The following is a 20,080-nucleotide window of genomic DNA, read 5'->3' on the forward strand; positions in this document are numbered from 1 at the left end:
TGTGGTTTCTGAGGATGGAAAGAATTTTGCTAAGAACTTTTGAGCTAATTCTTCCCATGTTGTGAAGCTTCCAGCGGGGCATGACTGTAACCAGGATCTTGCTTTATCCCTAAGAGTGAAAGGGAAAAGTCTTAATTTGATTGCATCTTCAGAAACACCATTCTGTTTGAAAGTATCACAAATTTCCAGGAAATTTGTGATATGGGCATTAGGATCTTCACTAGGCAAACCCCCATATTGGATCGAGGTGGAGAGCATTTGGATAATTGCGGGTTTAATCTCAAAATTATTAGCTTCCACCCTAGGTCTTGTAATAGTTGAGGTTGTCCCATTCAGATTAGGTGTTGTGTAATCTCGCAAGGTACGGACCGGATGTTGAAGTGGAGGTCCAATTAAGTTTTCATTTAAGTTTTCATTTTCGTTGGCCATGTCTGCTTATTGTTCGGGTTTTGTTTCTCATGCTCTTCTTGCAGCGTTGTGCCTACGATAAGTTCTTTCAATTTCTGGATCAAAGACTAGAGGTTCAGTCATCCTCGATCTTCTTTGCATAAAACACTTGAAGTAATTCTTAAAAGAAAATTAAATAAAAATAAAAGAATGTCTAAATTAACAATAGGGTAATTCATATTGATATTGATAACGCCAATCCCAGGCAACGGCGCCAAAAACTTGACAGTGATTTTCGCAAGTGTACGAAATCGCAACAAGTAATTCAGTCCTCCTCGATCTTCTTTGCATAAAACACTTGAAGTAATTCTTAAAAGAAAATTAAATAAAAATAAAAGAATGTCTAAATTAACAATAGGGTAATTCATATTGATATTGATAACGCCAATCCCAGGCAACGGCGCCAAAAACTTGACAGTGATTTTCGCAAGTGTACGAAATCGCAACAAGTAGTATAGAGTAAGAGAGTATCGTATCCACAGGGATTGTATATCAAGTACCAAAATTATGTTAACCTATTATTATTTAAACGACAATAAGAGAGAATTGTTGTAAGGAAATTAAATTTAAAAGTAAAAACAGAAAGAAATCAAGCAATAAAATTTAGGTGGAAAGAGATCAGGGATTTAAAGTACTAGGGAATTTGATTTCACTTAATTCTATCCAACTTATTTTATTAGTTCGTTAATCAATTTTAATTGTTCAAGTAGGGGAAACAACCCTGGAATCACTAACAAGCTCTCCCAATGTATTGTTAGCTATTCTAATCTAGTTTAACTTCCAATAGCGCAAATAAACATAAATTAAATCATTGAGTTTTGTGATTGTTTTGTGAATTCACAACCTAAGATCATTAACTTATGAAAACCACCCTTGAGTCAAACCATATAGCTTCCGCATCAAGTTATTATTCTCAAGTAATTTATTATCTTTTTCATATCAAAAACCCTTCTCCCGATAGTGGTTATTGAAATAGTTCAATCCAGGGGAAAAATTCTGCCTGGAAGCTTTAAGCTCAATAATAAATTATAACAAGAACAATGAAAAACAAATCTAATATTATAAATTGGAATCAAATTAAGTTACATCAAATCCCTAGTATAAGAGTTTAGCTTGACATAGTAATTAAAAAAAACTTAGTAATACTTGAATCAATCTTCATAATCAGTGATAACAATGAAAAGTAAAACAAGATTAAGAGTTTAGAGATAAAACTAGATCACAGCTATGTGGATGGCTTCCTTGAATCTTGGCACAAATCTTGGATGCTTGAAACCTTTAAGAGAGAGAGAATTATACAGAAAACAACCTAAAAAACGAGATGATTTATCAATGAAAAGCTCCCCTCTTTATATAGAGCTCCTGAAGGCAAATCTGACTCCGTTTAGGAAATAGAATCCTTATTAAGTACAAAATCTTCTATAGGAGATCATAATTGTTTAGGCCTTGGATTTCTTCTTAGTTATGTAATGCCCCAAAAATTTTCGAATCTTATATGGTATTATTTTATCGGGTCATGAATGGTGCTACAGAGAGGGGCATAATATTTTATTTAGACCCGAGGTAGATATTGAGTATAATTAACTATGGATGGATAGTGATTTATCAGTCTATGAATAGTACCACCGGTCTGTGAATAGTACTACCATTCCGGACATTGATATTATTTTGGTCCAGAAAAATTACTATCTATGTATTATATTTTATTTAATATTTTTGGAGTATGCATACATGAATTTTATGGGTAGAAAGTAAGTAATGAATATTTTTGGAGAATTTAGATAATTAGTGAATAGTGAATTATGGTGTTATATTAATTAAGGAAATGAGAAAAATTATTGTTATAGAGTAAATTTGAGATGGTGTTATATTAATTAAGGAAATTAGAGGAATTATTTGAAGGATTCAATTTGAGAATTTTGTGAAGATAAATAATATTTTGAAGGAAATACATTGGAGAATATTTTTAGCCATTGGATTAGATTACCATTGACATGACTTAATCTTAGCCATCCAATATAGAGTAAAGACTAAAATACCCTTGTTGCTCAATTATTTGAGCAACCACTTTCCCTTCTTCTTCCTCTCTTCAACGTGAATTTCTTTCTTTCTTCTCTTCCTTGGCCGAAACTTACCCTCTCATTTCTTCCCTTATTGTTTTCAATTTCTCACAAGAAATCACTCTAACTAGACCATATGAACTCAATCCAAGACATTCTTCTTGAAGATTCAAGATTATTCATCGTATTGGAGCTTAAGGATTTGAAGAATTTTTGAGGTTTAGCTAAAGTTCAAGTAAGTAGATTTTGTGATTTTGAGTTTGATTTATGGAATTAATTAGGGATTTTGGATCCTTTCATTCTCATAGCATTTTTCTATGCCTTTTGGTTTGGGTTTTGAGTTTATTTGAGGATTTTCTTTTGTTAGTACAAGGTGAGCTATCTAAGTTGGATAAAGGCAAGACTAAAGTTTGATTTGGTGATTTTTGGGTGTTCCAAGCTTGATTTTTAAGGTAAGTGTTCATAAACACTCTTACCTTGTTTAAATTTTTGATTTTGTGAAGTTTATACTATTTTGTGACAATGGGGAATTTTATATGAAATAATTTGATTATTGAACTTTGGTGGTATAAATGTGTTCTTGGGAGATTTCTAAGCATGTCTATATGTTGAATTGATGAGAAAAATATTTTATTCTTCATTTTCCAAGAGTGGCAGAACCTATTGATGAAAAAGGGCTTAAGTTTTCTTATTATTCTTTGTTACTTTATGATCTTAAGATGATGTTTGATGAGTATGGAGTATGTGGTAGACATCTCTACCTTGTATATGCTTTAAGTAAGCTGAAACTGGAAAAAAACAAAAAGTGATATTGAGTGAGATTAAGGACTGTGTTTCGATCCTTTCTAGTTTCCATTTGTGTCTGATCCTTCATAAAAGTTGTAGGTCTACTTCTTAGCTTTCCAACCCATCCTCTTGTGTCCAATTTGGATATGTATATCTCAACTTATGGCTAAAACACCTAAACTGACTCTGTTATGACGGGCCACAGGTATCACTGAATTGAGTGCCCATTTTGACCACTATAATGGTAATATTATGTTCTGAGTTCTTCATGAGAGTTGTTTCCCTATGTCTTGAGACTTCTCTGGTTTTGGATTGGTTTGATTTGAGCGTCTGGATAAGTAGGAATTTGATAAACATTGGAATTAGTTCTGCTGAATCAGGTCTGGACTATTGGTCTGTGTTCCTAGCCTTTTTTCACCATCTTACAGATTGATCTGGGCTGTTGTCCCTTGATAACAGTTGTAGACTTTTGTCTTATCTTTCTAATGAATTAAACTTCACTCAATTTGGAGATCTAGAACTCAAGTTATGTCTTAGAAACCCAGCAAAGGTCAAGGTTATATTAATGCTGGAAATTTTCTATGTCTTGAATCATAGGTTTATTTGGATAAAGGTAGGTATGAATCATGTGTGATGAAGTTCTCTTGATTCTTTGTATACTTTAAGATTTATTTGACACAAATAAGACATAAGTTTGAAAAGTATTTAAGGTGTATGTTCTTAAAAAAAATGGGTATTTAAGGTGTATGTTCTTTGAATTTTGAATAAGAAAAGTATGATGTGATATGATAAGAAATTACTTATGCTACATTTCATTATGACTTTAAGAAAGTTTTAAAAGAAAAGGAATTTATGAGAAATTTCCTATATTAAGTAATTATGTTTAAGTATGAAGTTTTTTTTATGAGTTACTTAAGTTCTAAAGTAAGCTTACATATATGATTTCATATGATAAGAAATTTTCTAAGTTAAGTAATTTTGTTTAAATATGAATTTTTCATGAGTTATTGACTTTGTAAAGTAAGCTGACATTATGAATTTAAGAAGACTAAAGCATAAGACAAGTTTTATGAGAAGTGTTATGAATTAAGAATTAAAACAAGGATTTTGGGCTCTAATATACTTGGTGTGAATTTGATGCGTGGTTTGATTTTATGTATGATGAGCATGCTCGGCATTTGATGCCATTATGATAAGAAGCTATGATCATATGCTAGGCACGTGGGTGTCTTATGTTAGGGCGGACGCGCTCTATATGTTATGAAAAGGTTGGCGACCTAAGGCCATTATGAAAAAGTTATGAAAACCTATCTGCTTCTCTTTCTCCTAAGTGTATGCGAGCCATTGGAAAATATTTTTAAGGCACTTAAATGAATGAGATTATAATATTTCAGTAAACCTTAGTTTGGAAATAAATGATTATGTTATCAAATGAATTTTCACAGCATGATATTTCGGTGCATGGTTTTAAAATAAATAGTATGTGTATTGGTATAATAAATGTCCAAGTAATGAATTTATGATTTGGAAGAATTAAATTACTTATGTTATTAATTATAAGTTTATTTGATATTTCTTTTGCTATAAATGTAAATGTATTCTTTTGATGAAAATTTATATTTTAAGTGTGTGCCAATGCAACATTTGTAAGTTTGTCATTTATGAGCACCACTGAGTTTTATACTCAGCGCGTTGATTTTTATCACGCGCAGGTTGAAGTACGTGGTTGCTACTTGAAGATCAGAAGAGTAGCTTTAGAACAGAAGAGATTATTTTAGTAGTGGTAGAATTAGTTTGATGTACTTAAGAATCATGGCATGTATAATTATTACCTTTTCGGAGATTATGTTATTTGAATTATAACTTAAGCATGTAATGATAAATTAGTTTGGTGTATATATTTGGAGATAAGCATGAGACTTTATTTAATATTTGGATATAAAATATTATATATATGTATAGAATGAATGTATTTATGTGACGAATATTAAAATGTTATTGAGGAATTATGTAGTTATGAAATTATAGAAGTGCTATTGTGTTGTTATTGGAGTTTGATGGGGTTTGGAGTTTGAATTTGGGAGTGCTTTGTATTCATATGTTTGGCAACTTCTATTTTTAGGGGAAACTCTTGCAGTTTTTCTGTAGGACTCTCCCAAATCATTTTCAACACAAAATATTATTACTTGCTAAACTTGTGAATACTAAGTCACTTCTAATTCATAATATGGTTGTACGATTTATATGTCGGTTAGGAAGGTGCCTCCGGCACCGAATGTGACATCCACCGTCGGGGCTTTCGGGATTGGGCTGCGGGTGTTACAAGTTAGGACTCCTTTCTCTTCTAAAATAGGTCTAGATCTTGTTTAGTACATTTAGGAAACCATCCGAGGCGGGCTTATGTGAGAAAAGGATCGATTTGCGTTTTTAGTTCACGTCAGTTCTGCCTTCGAAGCACGGGCGTGCTAAGATGCACGGCTTGGGCGTGCTCAAGTCTGGAACTTTGGATGGTTGAGCACGGGCGTGTTAGGCAGGCACACCCTGATGAATCTTTGGGGCACGGGCATGCCATTCCTGACTCTCCCTTGATTGTCCTTAGTTTTTAGCACGGGGGTGCTTTTTAGCACGGGCTGGGCGTGCTTGAGGCTGAGTATTTTGCCTTGTAATGCCCTTTTCTATGCCAAAATCCTGTAAATTTCTCTCAGATCAAGCGGGTTAAGATTTAAGGAAGCTTTAAACAAAATTATACTAAAAATGAATTTAAAAACAAATCAAAGTGATAAAATTCACTAAAAATTCTAATTAAAACTATACTAAAAACACTATAAAACTGACACCTATCACTATGTCACAAATCTTAAGCAATTTTAGAATAACTCTGTGAAGGACAGCTATTGCGATTAAAACAGCTTCACAAAGCTTAAGTAATTTTAGAAAGACTCTGTGAAGAATAGCTATTGCGTAGAACAGCTTCACAAAGTTTATTGCTAATTTAGAAAGACTATGTGAAAAACAGTTATTGCATATTAGAACTGGTTCACAAAGCTTTAAGCAAGATTAGAAAACTGATTATAATTCATATGGTGAATTACACTGAATATAGAAGGACAGATTAGAACTTCGTATAATCACAATACAGAAATCTAGAGTTCTAGTGTTCCACAAAGATAAAGCTTATTCACGATTAGAATCAGAAACTCATTAACAACTTTGCACTTTTAAACAGATTAACAGTTATGTAAATAGAATATAATCAAGCAGAACTTCAGAAAGTAAAAGAAGATAAACACAGAGATTTATAGTTGTTCGGCACTAACTCGCCTACATCTATTCCCCAAGACGCATCTTGAGATCCTCTACTATGTTATCTCGTTTCAAGGGTAAGAGACAAACCAACAATACAAGGAAATATATTGTAACGGCCCAGCCCATGTGTGATATTGTCCGCTCTGGGCCTTACGGCCCGCACGGTTTTGTTCTTGGGGGAAATGGGAAACATGGACCCCTGTGCCTCTTACTACTAGACTGAGCCCCAGAAATCTGTCCAGATACCATACCCTGAACCCTCTTTTGTTGACCCTGCTGACTCCGTTGCCTCCTAACCTGCTGCTCATTCCTCACTTCCTCAAGCTCTAAAGCTGCCTTCACTAGGGAAGACAATGATGTATGAGGATGAGCAACCAAATGCATGCGATATTCATCATGCAAGCCTTTCCTGAAGCGCTTGCATCTATCAGACTCAGTAGGAATCATCTCCGTAGCGTACCTGCTCAATCGGATGAACTCTCTCTCATATTCAGCCACAGACATTCTGCCCTGTTTTAATGCTAAAAACTCTGCTTTACGTTGGTCAATGTAAAGCTCCCCAATATATTTCTGTCTGAACTCAGAAAGAAAGAAGTCCCAAGTCCTCTGCTCAGCACTAACTGTCCGTGATACAGTATCCCACCACTGGTAAGCTTCCTCTCTCAACAAGGAAGTGGCACAAACCAAACTGTCTACAGGTGAGCACTGCATCTGCTCCAATATCCTCTCCACAGACTGGAGCCAATACTCTGCTACAGAAGCCACATCATCCTTTCTACCCATAAACTCAACAGCTCCATATTTCCTCAGTTTCTCAATAGGGGGACGAATTGGAACAGGGGCTGGAGCAACTGGAGCCTGGGGAACAACTCCTGCTGCCTGCCTCAAAGCAACAACTAACTGCTGAACAAATGTATCCTGATTAGGCCCAGTAGGACCTGCAGCAGCTTGCCCCACCCTTGAGGCGTGCTCTGCATCAGAACCCACAGCACCACATCTGTTGCTAGTGGTGGAGGTGCTACATGGATTGATATTCCGCCATGTCCTCAGTGTGGAAAGAAGCATCCCGGGGTTTGTAGGAGATTTTCTAGGGCATGCTTTCGATGTGGGTCTACAGAGCATTTGCTTCGAGACTGCCCTATGACTTTGGCTAGTGCAGCTCCTCAGGTAGGGAGGTCAGCTCCTTATGTTTCGAGAGGCAGGGGCAGAGGCCGTGGTGATACAGGAGGTACTGGGAGTCAGAGGCCAGTTTCAGAGAAAGTGGAAAAACTTGAGTCTAGAGCACCTGCCAGAGCGTATGCTATCCGGACTAGGGAGGAGCAGGATGCCCCAGACGTTATCATTGGTACATTTTCTCTCTTTGATATTTCTGTATATGCTTTGATTGATCCTGGCTCTACTCATTCATATTTAGGCATACATGTGGGTCGATTGGGTAATATGCATGCTGATATGTTAGAGCATAGTATTGAGGTTACTAATCCCTTAGGTCATAGTGTCATAGTTAATCGGGTGTATACAGATTGTCCATTGGTAATCTATGGCCATGTGTTTCTGGGAGATCTAATAGAGTTGCCTTTCCGGGAGTTTGATGTGATCTTGGGTATGGATTGGTTATCTAGACATGGAGTTATGATTGATTGTAGACTTAAGAGGATTACACTCCAGACTTCATCTGGTGAGGAGATTGTAGTTGTGGGTGAGAGGTCAGATTACCTCTCTAACGTTATTTCTGCTTCTACTGCTAGAAGATTGATCCAGCATGGTTGTGAGGCCTACTTAGCCTGTGTACTTGCTCCAGAGTCAGAATCTCCTAGTGTCCATGATATACCCACAGTATGTGATTTTCCGGATGTGTTTCCAGAGGAGTTGCCTGGTTTACCTCCTGAGAGAGAGGTTGAATTTGGTATTGAGGTTATGCCTGGTACTGCACCGATATCCATTGCTCCATATCGGATGGCGCCTGCTGAGTTGAAAGAGTTGAAGATACAGATTCAGGAATTGCTTGATAAGGGGTTTATTCGTCCTAGTGTATCTCCGTGGGGTGCTCCAGTATTGTTTGTAAAGAAGAAGGATGGATCACTTAGATTGTGTATTGATTACAGACAACTTAACAAAGTTACTGTGAAGAATCGGTATCCATTGCCTCGGATAGATGATTTGTTTGATCAGTTGAGAGGAGCTAGTGTATTCTCGAAGATAGATCTGAGATCAGGTTATCATCAGCTAAGGGTGAAGGCATCAGATGTACCTAAGACTGCTTTCAGGACAAGCTACGGTCACTATGAGTTCTTGGTAATGCCGTTTGGTTTGACTAACGCTCCTGCAGTGTTCATGGATTTGATGAACCGGATCTTTCATCCTTATTTAGATCAGTTTGTGGTTGTGTTCATTGATGACATCTTGGTATATTCTCGGACTAGAGAGGATCATGATCACCATTTGAGAATTGTACTTCAGATATTGAGAGAGAGACAGTTGTATGCTAAGCTGAGTAAGTGTGAATTTTGGTTGTCTGAGATTGCTTTCTTGGGTCACATTATTTCTGTTGAGGGTATTAGAGTTGATCCGAAGAAGATAGAGGCAGTGCTTGAATGGAAGCCACCTAAGAATGTGACAGAGATTCGGAGTTTCTTAGGATTGGCTGGTTATTATAGAAGATTTGTCAAGGGATTTTCTCTCATTGCGGCTCCTTTGACTAGGCTTCTTCAAAAAGATGTCAGATTCGAGTGGAATGATAAATGTCAGAATAGTTTTGCGAAGCTTAAGATGATGCTTACTGAGGCTCCAGTGTTGACACAGCCAGTTTCGGGTAAACCGTATGATGTGTATAGTGATGCTTCACATAATGGATTGGGTTGTGTGCTTATGCAGGCGGGCAAGGTAGTTGCTTATGCTTCTAGACAGCTTAAACCACACGAGAAGAACTACCCTACGCATGATTTGGAGTTAGCAGCTATAGTCTTTGCTTTGAAGATTTGGAGGCATTACTTGTATGGTGAGAAATGTCATCTGTATACGGATCATAAGAGTCTCAAGTATCTGCTTACTCAAAAGGAGCTTAATCTGAGACAGCGCAGATGGTTAGAGCTACTTAAGGACTATGACTTCACCATTGATTACCATCCGGGTAAAGCTAATGTGGTAGCAGATGCACTTAGTAGGAAGTCCTTGGTTGCTTTACGTGCTATGAATACGCGATTATCTGTAGCTAGTAATGGTGCACTCGTGGCAGAGCTTATGATTAGACCTAGTCTACTTCAGCAGATTCGAGATGCACAGAAGGATGATGAGACAATTGCCTTATGGAAAGACCTAGTCAAAGATGGAAGGAAAAAGAGATTTATGATTAAAGATAACGACTGCTTGTACTTTGGGGATCGGATTTGTGTGCCTAAAATTTCAGAGCTGAGGAAGAGTATCTTAAAGGAAGCTCATAGTAGTCCCTATGCTATGCATCCTGGCAGTAATAAGATGTATCAGGATTTGAAATCACAATATTGGTGGCCGGCGATGAAGAGGGATATCACAGATTATGTGTCGAGGTGTTTGACGTGCCAGCAAGTGAAAGCAGAGCATCAGTTTCCTTCTGGTTTGTTACACCCTACTTCTATTCCAGAGTGGAAATGGGATAAGGTTACTATGGATTTTGTGACTGGATTGCCTTTAACTCCTAAAAAGAAAGATGTTGTATGGGTAATAGTTGACAGATTAACTAAGTCAGCACACTTTCTTCCTGTTAGGACCGACTTCACCATGGAGCAATATGCAGAGCTGTATATAGATGAGATAGTGAGATTACATGGGGTTCCTTCTTCCATCATTTCAGATAGAGATCCGAGATTTACTTCTAGATTTTGGAAGAAGCTACATGAGGCCCTGGGTACTAAGCTGAATTTCAGCACAGCTTTTCATCCTCAGACAGATGGTCAGTCAGAGCGGGTTATTCAGATTTTGGAGGATATGTTAAGAGCTTGTGCTATTGAGTTTGAGGGCAGTTGGGAGAAGTACATTCGACTTGTAGAATTTGCCTACAATAACAGTTATCAGTCGAGTATTCAGATGGCCCCTTTTGAAGCACTATATGGTAGGAGATGTAGGACTCCACTGTGTTGGTCAGAATTGAGTGAGGGCAAGATGGTAGGTCCAGATTTGATTCGGGATACAGAGGAAAAGGTCAGAATTATCAGAGATAGATTGAAAGCAGCTTCAGATCGTCAGAAATCTTATGCGGATTTGAAGAGGAAGGATATAGAGTATGCAGTGGGAGATAAGGTTTTCCTTAAGGTATCTCCGTGGAAAAAGATATTGCGATTTGGAAGAAAGGGTAAGCTTAGTCCTAGGTTCATTGGTCCATATGAGATCATTGAGCGTGTGGGTCCATTAGCCTATAGACTAGCTTTACCATCAGACCTGGATAGGATACATAATGTTTTCCACGTATCTATGTTGAGGAGGTATCGGTCCGACCCATCACATGTAATATCAGTGGAATCTGAGACTATAGAGCCAGATTTAACTTATGAGGAAGAGCCAGTGAGGATACTTGCTAGGGAAATTAAGGAACTAAGGAATAAGAGAATTCCATTGGTAAAGGTTCTTTGGAGAAACCATAAGACCGAAGAAGCTACCTGGGAAAGTGAAGAGATTATGAGACAACAACATCCTCAGTTGTTTAATTCAGGTGAATTTCGAGGACGAAATTCTTTAAGGGGGGGAGAACTGTAACGCCCCATTTTTTTTCCTGTGTTTTAATAGTAGTTTACCGGTCTGTGAATAGTACCACCGGTCCGGAAGTTGGTATTATTTTTGGTCCGAAAAATTACTATTTATGTTTTATATTTTATTTAACATTTTTGGAGTATGTATGCATGGTTTTTATGGGTAGAAAGTAAGTAAGGAATATTTTTGGAGAATTTAGATACTTAGTGAATAGTGAATTATGGTGTTATATTAAGTAAGGAAATTTGAGCAATTATTTTTTTTATGGAGGAAATTTGAGCAATTATTTTTATGGAATAAATTAGAGACTTTTGTGGAGATAAATAATATTTTGAAGGAATTTAATTGGAGAATATTTGGAGAGAATACCAAAATACCCTCCAATTTGGAGAAAAGACCAAAATACCCCCTTAGTTGCTTTAATAAAGCAACTATCAATTATTGAGCACCAACTTTTGCCTTCTTCTTCTCCATACACGTTTCCTTCTTCTCCTTCTCCTTCTTCTTCTTCTTCTTCTTCATTTTCTTCAATTCCTACTTAGTAAACACCCATCCAACTTGATTTAAGGCATAAATCTTAGAGAGTGAAGCTAGAGAAGTAATCTTTGGTGACTAATTTCAAGGAATTTGGTGATTTTCCTACTTGGATCAAGTAAGTGATTTTATGATAAGTGAATTATTTTTGGATTTAGAGTTGTCTTTTAGCATATACATGCTTAATCATGCTCCAATTACTTCTTTTCTTTGTTTTCTTTGTTTGATTTTGAGTTTCTTCCATTTAGAGGGTGGAGAGCCTTCTATTAAGGATAAAGGCAAGACCAAAGCTTGAGAAGCTTTGATTAAAGCTTGTTAAAGCTTGTTTTGAAGGTTAGTGTTCATAAACACACTTACCTTACTCAAATTTTGATTTTGTGCCTTTATGCTATTATGTGTATATTTTGAGATTTTGTATGAAATGATTCGTTTGTTGAATTTTGGTTGCCATTACATGCTCTTGGATGATGTTTGATGAGTATTTATGTTGTGGTAGACATTTCTACCTTGTATCTTTGTGGTTCATGTTCCTTTGATGGCTCAAGTAAACTGAATTTGGGAAAAACGAGATTTTGAGTGAGATTCAGGACCATTTTTCGGCCCTTTCTAGTTTCCATTTGTGTCTGAGTCCTTCATAAAGGTTGTAGTTCTATCTCTTAGCTTTCCAACCCATCTCTTGTGTCCAATTTGGAGATATATAACTCAACTTATGGCTGAAACACCCAAACTGACTCTGTTTGTGTCGGGCCACATGCATCACTGACTTTAGTGCCCATTTTGACCACTATAATGACAAGATTAAGTTCTGAGTTCTTCATAAAAGTTGTTTCCCTGTGTTTTGAGAATTCTCTCGTTCTGGATTGGTTTAATTTGAGTGTGGGGTTTAGTAGGAATTTAAGAAACAATGGACTTGGTTCTGCTGAATCAGGTCTGGTCTGTCAGTCTGTGTTCCTAGCTTTGTTTTGTTATCTTCCATATTGATCTGGGCTGTGATCCCTTCATAACATTTGTAGGATTTTGTCTTATCTTTCTAACGACTCTAATTTCATTTAATTTGGAGACCCATAGCTCCGGTTATGTTTTAAAAACACAGCAAAGGTCCATATTATTTTTATGCTGGAAATTTTCTATGTTAAGTCATTTTGTTTAAGTATGAGAATTTTTATGAATTACTTAAGTTTAAATTAAGTTTTTATTATGAGAAGACTAAAGAAAATGAATTTTATGAGAAATGTTTTTGGGCTCTAATATACTTGGTGTGAATTTGATGCATGATTTGATTTTATTATGTATGATGAGCATGCTCGGCATTTGATGCCATTATGATAAGAAGCTATGATCATATGCTAGGCACGTGGGTATCTTATGTTAGGGCGGACGCGCTCTATATGTTATGAAAAGGTTGGCGACCTAAGGCCATTATGAATAAGCTATGAAAAGTTATCTGCTTCTTTTTCTCCTAAGTGTATGTGAGCCCTTATACAATATTTTTAAGGAAGTGAAATAAATGAGATCACATTATGTTAATAACTCTTAATTTACCACAACTTATTTATGATATCAAATGAATTTCTAAAGCAAGATGTGTTGGTGTGCATATGTACTGCATGTTCAAATTTAATCATTTATGTATATAAATGATTGTTTTTAAGTATGTTGTCATCACAACATTGGTTTGTTGTGTTTTATGAGCACCACTGAGTTTTATACTCAGCGCGTTGATTTTATCACGCGCAGGTTGGAGATTGTGCTTGCATCTTAAAGACCTGAAGAGTAGCATCAGAGTTGAAGAGATCTTTTGGTAGTTGATTAGTATTTTATGTAACTAAAAATTATGGCATGTATAAGTATTACATTTTTGGAGACTGTATTATTTCATTTATAACTTAAGCATGTTATTGTAAATTATTTTGGAGTATATATATTGGGAGATAAACTTGGACTTATTTAATGGTTAGAACATTAGAAGTTGATATATTTAAATGAATGTATTGAAGTGATGAATATTATAATGTTATTGAGGAACTATGGAGTTATGAAATTATAGAAGTGCTATTGTGTTGTTATTGGAGTTTGATGGGGTTTGGAGTTTGAATTTGGGAGTGCTTTGTATTCATATGTTTGGCAACTTCTATTTTTAGGGGAAACTCTTGCAGTTTTTCTGTAGGATTCTCCCAAATCATTTTCAAAACAGAATACTATTACTTACTAAACTTGTGAACACTAAGTCACTTCTAATTCATAATATGATTGTTTGATTTATATGTAGGTTAGGACGGTGCCTCCGGCACCGAATGTGGCATCCACCGTCGGGTCTTTCGGGATCGGGCGGCGGGTGTTACATATATCAACACCTAGATATAACCTTTATCCCACTAGATTTTTCAAAGGTTCTAGTCAATCTGAACCCTTTCTGTTTTTGCAGAGAACAGAAACTCAAATCAAGACATTAGAATCTCACACAAGGAGAAGGTCGCTTGATAACCTATTACACCATAGCTTTTCACCTAAGCTATTACAAAATAGTTTTTCAAATAAAGAGCCTGTCTACAACAGATTACAGAATCTATATAGACAGAGAGAAATGCAAGTATAAGCACAGGAAGAACATAAAACGAATTTAGAAAACAGATTTAAAGATCAGAACTATTCTTCAGAAAATGTTGTTAATAAATTTTCTTTTCTCTTAAAAATTTTTCTTGAAGCAAAAAGACGAAAAGAAATAGGAGGATTGAAGAGAGAGCTTAGAGAGATTTAAACTTTGAACAATGGACTCATACTCTTTGCGAAAACCCATTCTTTTTACGAGAGGAAATGGTTTTTGTATGAAAAGATGACATTTTCTTTAGAAAGTTAACGTTGAGATTATTGCTTTAATGAGCAATGAAGTTTCTGACATTTTAAAACTAAAGAGGCAATGCATGGGCTGTAATTAAAAGAATTGTCAGACCACTTTTAATACTCACACATGCAGGGTTTGGAGATGAAAGGATTAGTTTAGAAAACAGTGTAACTTTAACAGCAGAAACAGCCAGCTGTATTAGAAACAGATAGCCGTATTAAATCAGAAATTGCTTTTTAAATCAGAAACTGCTTTTTGTAGAATTTCATTTAATAGCCACCAAGAATATTTACTCCAAAGATATTTTAGATGGGAAAATGTGAAGAGTAAAGATTTTGGCTATATCCTCTTAATAAATTTACTCAAAAACACTTTAAAACAATTTTGAGAGAGATAAAATAGATTTGTGCTTATAAAATTATTTACTCTCTATCCTACACTAATTTCCTAAGACCTATTATAATACTAACCAATAGAAAATATCTTCATTAATCTTCATGGTCTTCAAATAAAAATCTTGGGATGTAGGAACTTCATTTCTTCAATAATTTTCAATAATAATTTTTGCATAAAATAATATTAGCACATACAAAAATATTAAATTTATTTGTTTTGTATAATCATCAAAATCTCAATATAAAATTGACCCTTGAGCCAATAATCTCCCCTTTTTTGATGATGACAAAACCAATAAATTTATCAAACATAAAATCATGTGCTCCCCCTAAATTTATGCATGTCAACAAAATAAAAGTTCTAAACATAACAGATTTATCATGAAACAGGATTATAACTTCTTTTAAAACTCCCCCTGAATAAGTGCAATATAATATCTGTGGGGATTATAACAGAATACAGATGACATTAGATTAAAATATAGTTCTAAGTCTAATAATTAGCGCATACATTAGAATTGAAACTAAGTTTTAAGATCTAACAATCAGAGCATGCAAAGCATATTCTGTTCACATAGAAACAAAACATTAGAATAAAGAGATTAAGTACTTAAATAAATATACTATCTTCTCTTCCAAGTACTCAAGCATCAAGTGTACTGTGTTCTCCCCATTACAATAAAAATATCACAGATTAGAACATGATAAGCAAAGAGATTAAGTACTTAAATAAATATATTATGTTCTCCTCCAAGCACTCAAGCATCAAGCGTACTGTGTTCTCCCCCTTTTTGTCATCATAGAAAAGGTTAGTAAATCAGAAAAAAAATAGAAATAGAAAAAAAATAAAGTGAGAAAATTCTAAGGAAACGACAGACACAAATAAAAATTAGAGCAAATAACAGAACATTGTTCACAAAACAAAATAGAAACACAGTTAGAAAGAAATCAAAGAGGTTTTGAATCAGTTCTGAGTCTTTTAGAACTCCTGAAATTTTGAGCAGGTGAAGTTTTAGTTGGACTCTCAGATTGTTTAGAAAAGGGATGCAGAGGAGGTTTTCTTCCATGAACTCTATTTCCCCCTTTCTTCTTCTTACTATCAGCTTCTTCTTCTTCTAAACTTAATGTTTCCCTTTCTATTTTGTCTTTCTCGGCTTTTTCTTTTTTTGAAGAATCTTCTTTTTCTTTTTCTAAACTTGATTCCATTACCAATTTAAAAAGAAAACTAAGAAAAAGAATAAAATAAAAGAAATAACACAAAAAAACACCGTAAATAAATAAATGAAATAAAACAAAAAAAAAGATGAAATAAATACAAATAACATAATTAAAAAAATCGACTGTTTTAAAAAAAATAGAATCTGATGTAAATGGAGACATTAGAAATCCACATCAGAACATTATATCACTCTTCTAAACACAAAAACATTTTTCAAAGTCACACAGGATAGAATTTTAAAACATAACATTGAATAGGTTTTTCAAAATCAAATACAGAAAGCATTTTAGAACATACTCACAGAGTTCTAAAGTTTAGAGTTTAGAACTAACATACCCATTTCTCTTCTAATCAAGCAGAATTGACTTTCATTTAAATATTTAGTAAAAATGTCTGCCAATTGCTTTTCTGTAGAAATGAACTCGATCACTATATCACATTTTTGAACATGATCATGTATGAAGTGATGTCTGAGTTCTATATGCTTTGTTCTAGAGTGCTGGACTGGATTCTTAGATAAGTTGATAGCGCTTATGTTGTCACATTTGATTGGAACAATTTTTAATTTCAGACCATAGTCTGCCAATTATTATTTGATCCACAGAATTTGTGCAACACAGCTTCCAACAGCAATATATTCTGCTTCTGCAGTAGAAAGAGCAACATAAGTTTGTTTCTTGCTAAACCATGATACAAGGGCGCTACCTAGAAACTGGCAAATTCCAGATGTGCTTTTTCTATCTATTCTGCTTCCTGCAAAATCAAAACCACTATGCCCTCATCAACCATAAAGTGGCATTTCTCCCAATTTAAAACCAAGTTAGCACTTTCACATCTTGACAATACAAGATCTAAATTTTTCAAACAACTTTCAAATGAATCACCATAAACAGAAAAGTCATCCATGAATACATCCATTATTTCCTCTATGTAGTCATTAAAAATTGCAGTCATGCAACGTTGAAATGTTGCAGGTGCATTGCATAATCCAAAAGGCATACATCTATATGCAAACGTACCAAATGGATAAGTAAATGTAGTTTTCTCTTGGTCATTTGGAAAGATATAAATCTGAAAATATCCAAAATATCCATCGAGAAAATAATAGAAAGCATGACCAGCAATTCTTTCTAACATTTGATCTATGAATGGTAATGGAAAATGATCTTTTCTTGTAGCTGAATTGAGTTTCCTATAATCAATACATACCCTCCAACCTGTAGTGGTCGTAGTAGGAATTAGTTCACCATATTCGTTTTTTACTATAGTCATTCCTCCTTTTTTAGGCACACATTGAATTGGACTAACCCATTGGCTATCTGAAATTGGGTATATTATTCCTGCATCTAACAACTTGATAATTTCTTTCTTCACTACTTCTTTCATATTAGGATTAAGTCTCCTTTGTCTTTCTGCCTTAGGTATATGTCCATCTTCAAGATTGATGTAATGCATGACTTGATTTGGACTTATGCCCTTAAGGTTAGAAATTTGCCATCCTATACTCTTAATCCTATTTCTAACAATTTTTAACAAGTCATTTTCTTGATCTATAGTTAATTTGTTAGAAATAATTATAGGAAGTGTGTGATCTTTACCTATGAAAGCATATCGTAGATGACTAGGTAACTCTTTAAGGTCTACTATTGGTGGACTTTCAATTGATGGAAGTAAAGGCTCATGTTCTCTAAATAACATTTCAAGTCTTAAATTTATAAAATCTTCTCCTTCATTATTTGCATTATCTTCTTCATTTTTATCATTATTTTCCAAGGCAAAAATTTCCTGTATCCATGCATCAACTATATCAATTCTCATACAATTACCTTCATCCATAGGATATTTCATAGCTTTGTCTATATGATACTCAATGACATCATCACCTATCCTAAGGATTAACTTTCCTTCTGAAACATCAATTAATGCCCTCCCTGTGTTCATAAATTAATGGTCTTCCTAAAATAAGAGGACAATTTTCATCATAAACAAAATCAAGTATGACAAAATCAGTTGGAAAGATAAATTTGTCAACCTTAACAAGTACATCTTCAATGATACCATAGGGTCTTTTAATAGATTGGTCAGCAAGTTGTAAAACCATATTAGTTCTCTTAACTTCATCTTCTAAACCCAATTTCTTAAAGAGAGATAATGGCATCAAATTAATACTTGCTCCTAAATCACAAAGGCATCTAGGGAAATTTACTTTACCTAATTTGCATGGTATAGTGAAACTTCCTGGATCCTTGAGTTTAGTAGGTAACTTACTTGAGATTATGGAACTACAATCCTAAGTTAGGGTAACTATTGATACATCTTCCCAACTACGTTTCTTTGAGATCAACTCTTTGAGAAACTTACCGTAGTTTGGAATTTGTGTAATAGCTTCCATGAGTGACATGTTGATATGCAAATTTTTCAATTTATCAATAAAATTTAAGAACTACTTATCTTGCTCTTGCTTCTTTAGCCTTTGTGGAAAAGGTGGCCTGGATTGATAAGCCTTAACATTATCCTTTTCCTTGTCTCTTCCTTTATCCTGTTCTTTTGATCCTGCACTATTTACTTCAATGCTCGGTTCACAAACCGGCTCCACAGTTGTATTATTCAAAACATTAGCATCAATACCCGAAGGAACTGCTTTATCTACTATTTTTCCACTTCGTAAAGCAATGGCACTTACATTTTCCCTAGGATTCTTTTCTATATTACTAGGAAGATTTCCCATTTCACGTGAGGAAATAGCATTTGCAAGCTGCCCTACTTGTACCTCCAAGTTATGTATGGATGATGAATGGTTTTTGAATAACTTATCAAAATTTGATTCTAACCATTTAAAATTTTCGTCTTGACTACTCATTTTCTGGTTAATTCCCTCCAAAAATTTATCAATTTTACTAGTCAATTGTCCTAATCGATCTAGAGATTGACTAACCTGATTGCCCATATCTTGATTATCATGGTTTCTCCAAAAAGAATTATGATAATTACGATTTTCAGAATTATAAGTATTCGAGTATGGACCACGAACTTGTCCTTGAACAAAATTCACTTGTTCCTCCATAACCGGATGCTTATAATTACATTCATTTGACACATGCCCATTTTGACCACAATTGTCACAAATAAGAGATGTTGTTTTACTCATGTTTAAATTATCAATTTTATATGACAAAGCAGAAATCTGTGCTTGCATCATAGTTAAGGGATCTAATTCATGAACTTTCTTTACCAAATTCTTTGAGGAAGAAGTAGAAGATGATTCATTATTAATAGTAGAATGACTTAACTGAGTCCTTTCGGTTGGCCATATGCTATTATTGTTGGCCATCTCTTCTAGTAACTCAATTGCATCATTAGTAGTCTTCTTCATTAATGATCCTCCTGCCATAGCATTTATAGTTCCTCTTGTAGAAGGAGTAACCCCACTGTAGAAAGTTTGAATCAATATATTTTGGGGAAGGCCATGGTGTGGGCAAACTCGCTGGAGTTCTTTATAGCGATCCCATGCCTCATATAGGGATTCATTTTCATGTTGGGTAAATGAGGTTATTTCTTTGATAAGCCTAGCAGTTTTTGCTAGTGGGAAGTATTTAGACAGGAAAGCTTGGGCTAGTTGTTCCCAAGTAGTGATAGAATTTGGTGGTAATGAATTCAACCAAGCTTTTGCCTTATCTTTCAATGTGAAAGGAAATAGACGTAACTTAATAGCGTCTGCTGGTACTGAATTCATTTTAAATGTATCACAGATCTCAAGAAAACTGGCTAT

General features: G+C 34.9%; 1 protein-coding gene and 1 non-coding gene across 2 annotated transcripts; one reads left to right on the forward strand and one right to left on the reverse strand.

Moving 5' to 3' along the window:
* Positions 1-6,749: 6,749 nt before the first annotated feature.
* Positions 6,750-7,721, reverse strand: LOC149494234 (uncharacterized). The gene has a single exon (XM_089725431.1). It carries the CDS (start codon positions 7,719-7,721, stop codon positions 6,750-6,752), a length of 972 nt encoding a protein of 323 aa, XP_089581557.1.
* Positions 7,722-19,772: 12,051 nt separating this feature from the next.
* LOC149494235 (small nucleolar RNA R71) lies at positions 19,773-19,879 on the forward strand. Its single transcript, XR_016322376.1, has one exon. It is a non-coding gene; the product is annotated as a small nucleolar RNA R71 (small nucleolar RNA).
* The last annotated feature ends 201 nt before the right edge of the window (positions 19,880-20,080 follow it).

Source organism: Jatropha curcas, chromosome 8, assembly GCF_041381405.1.
Source record: "Jatropha curcas cultivar XTBG-Jc1 chromosome 8, XTBG_Jcur_1.0, whole genome shotgun sequence".
In the NCBI taxonomy this organism is placed as follows: Eukaryota; Viridiplantae; Streptophyta; class Magnoliopsida; order Malpighiales; family Euphorbiaceae; genus Jatropha; species Jatropha curcas.

Bases quoted from the DNA above. Each gene is read 5' to 3' on its own strand.
- LOC149494234 (XM_089725431.1), bottom strand. From the start codon at position 7,721: ATGCTCTGTAGACCCACATCGAAAGCATGCCCTAGAAAATCTCCTACA.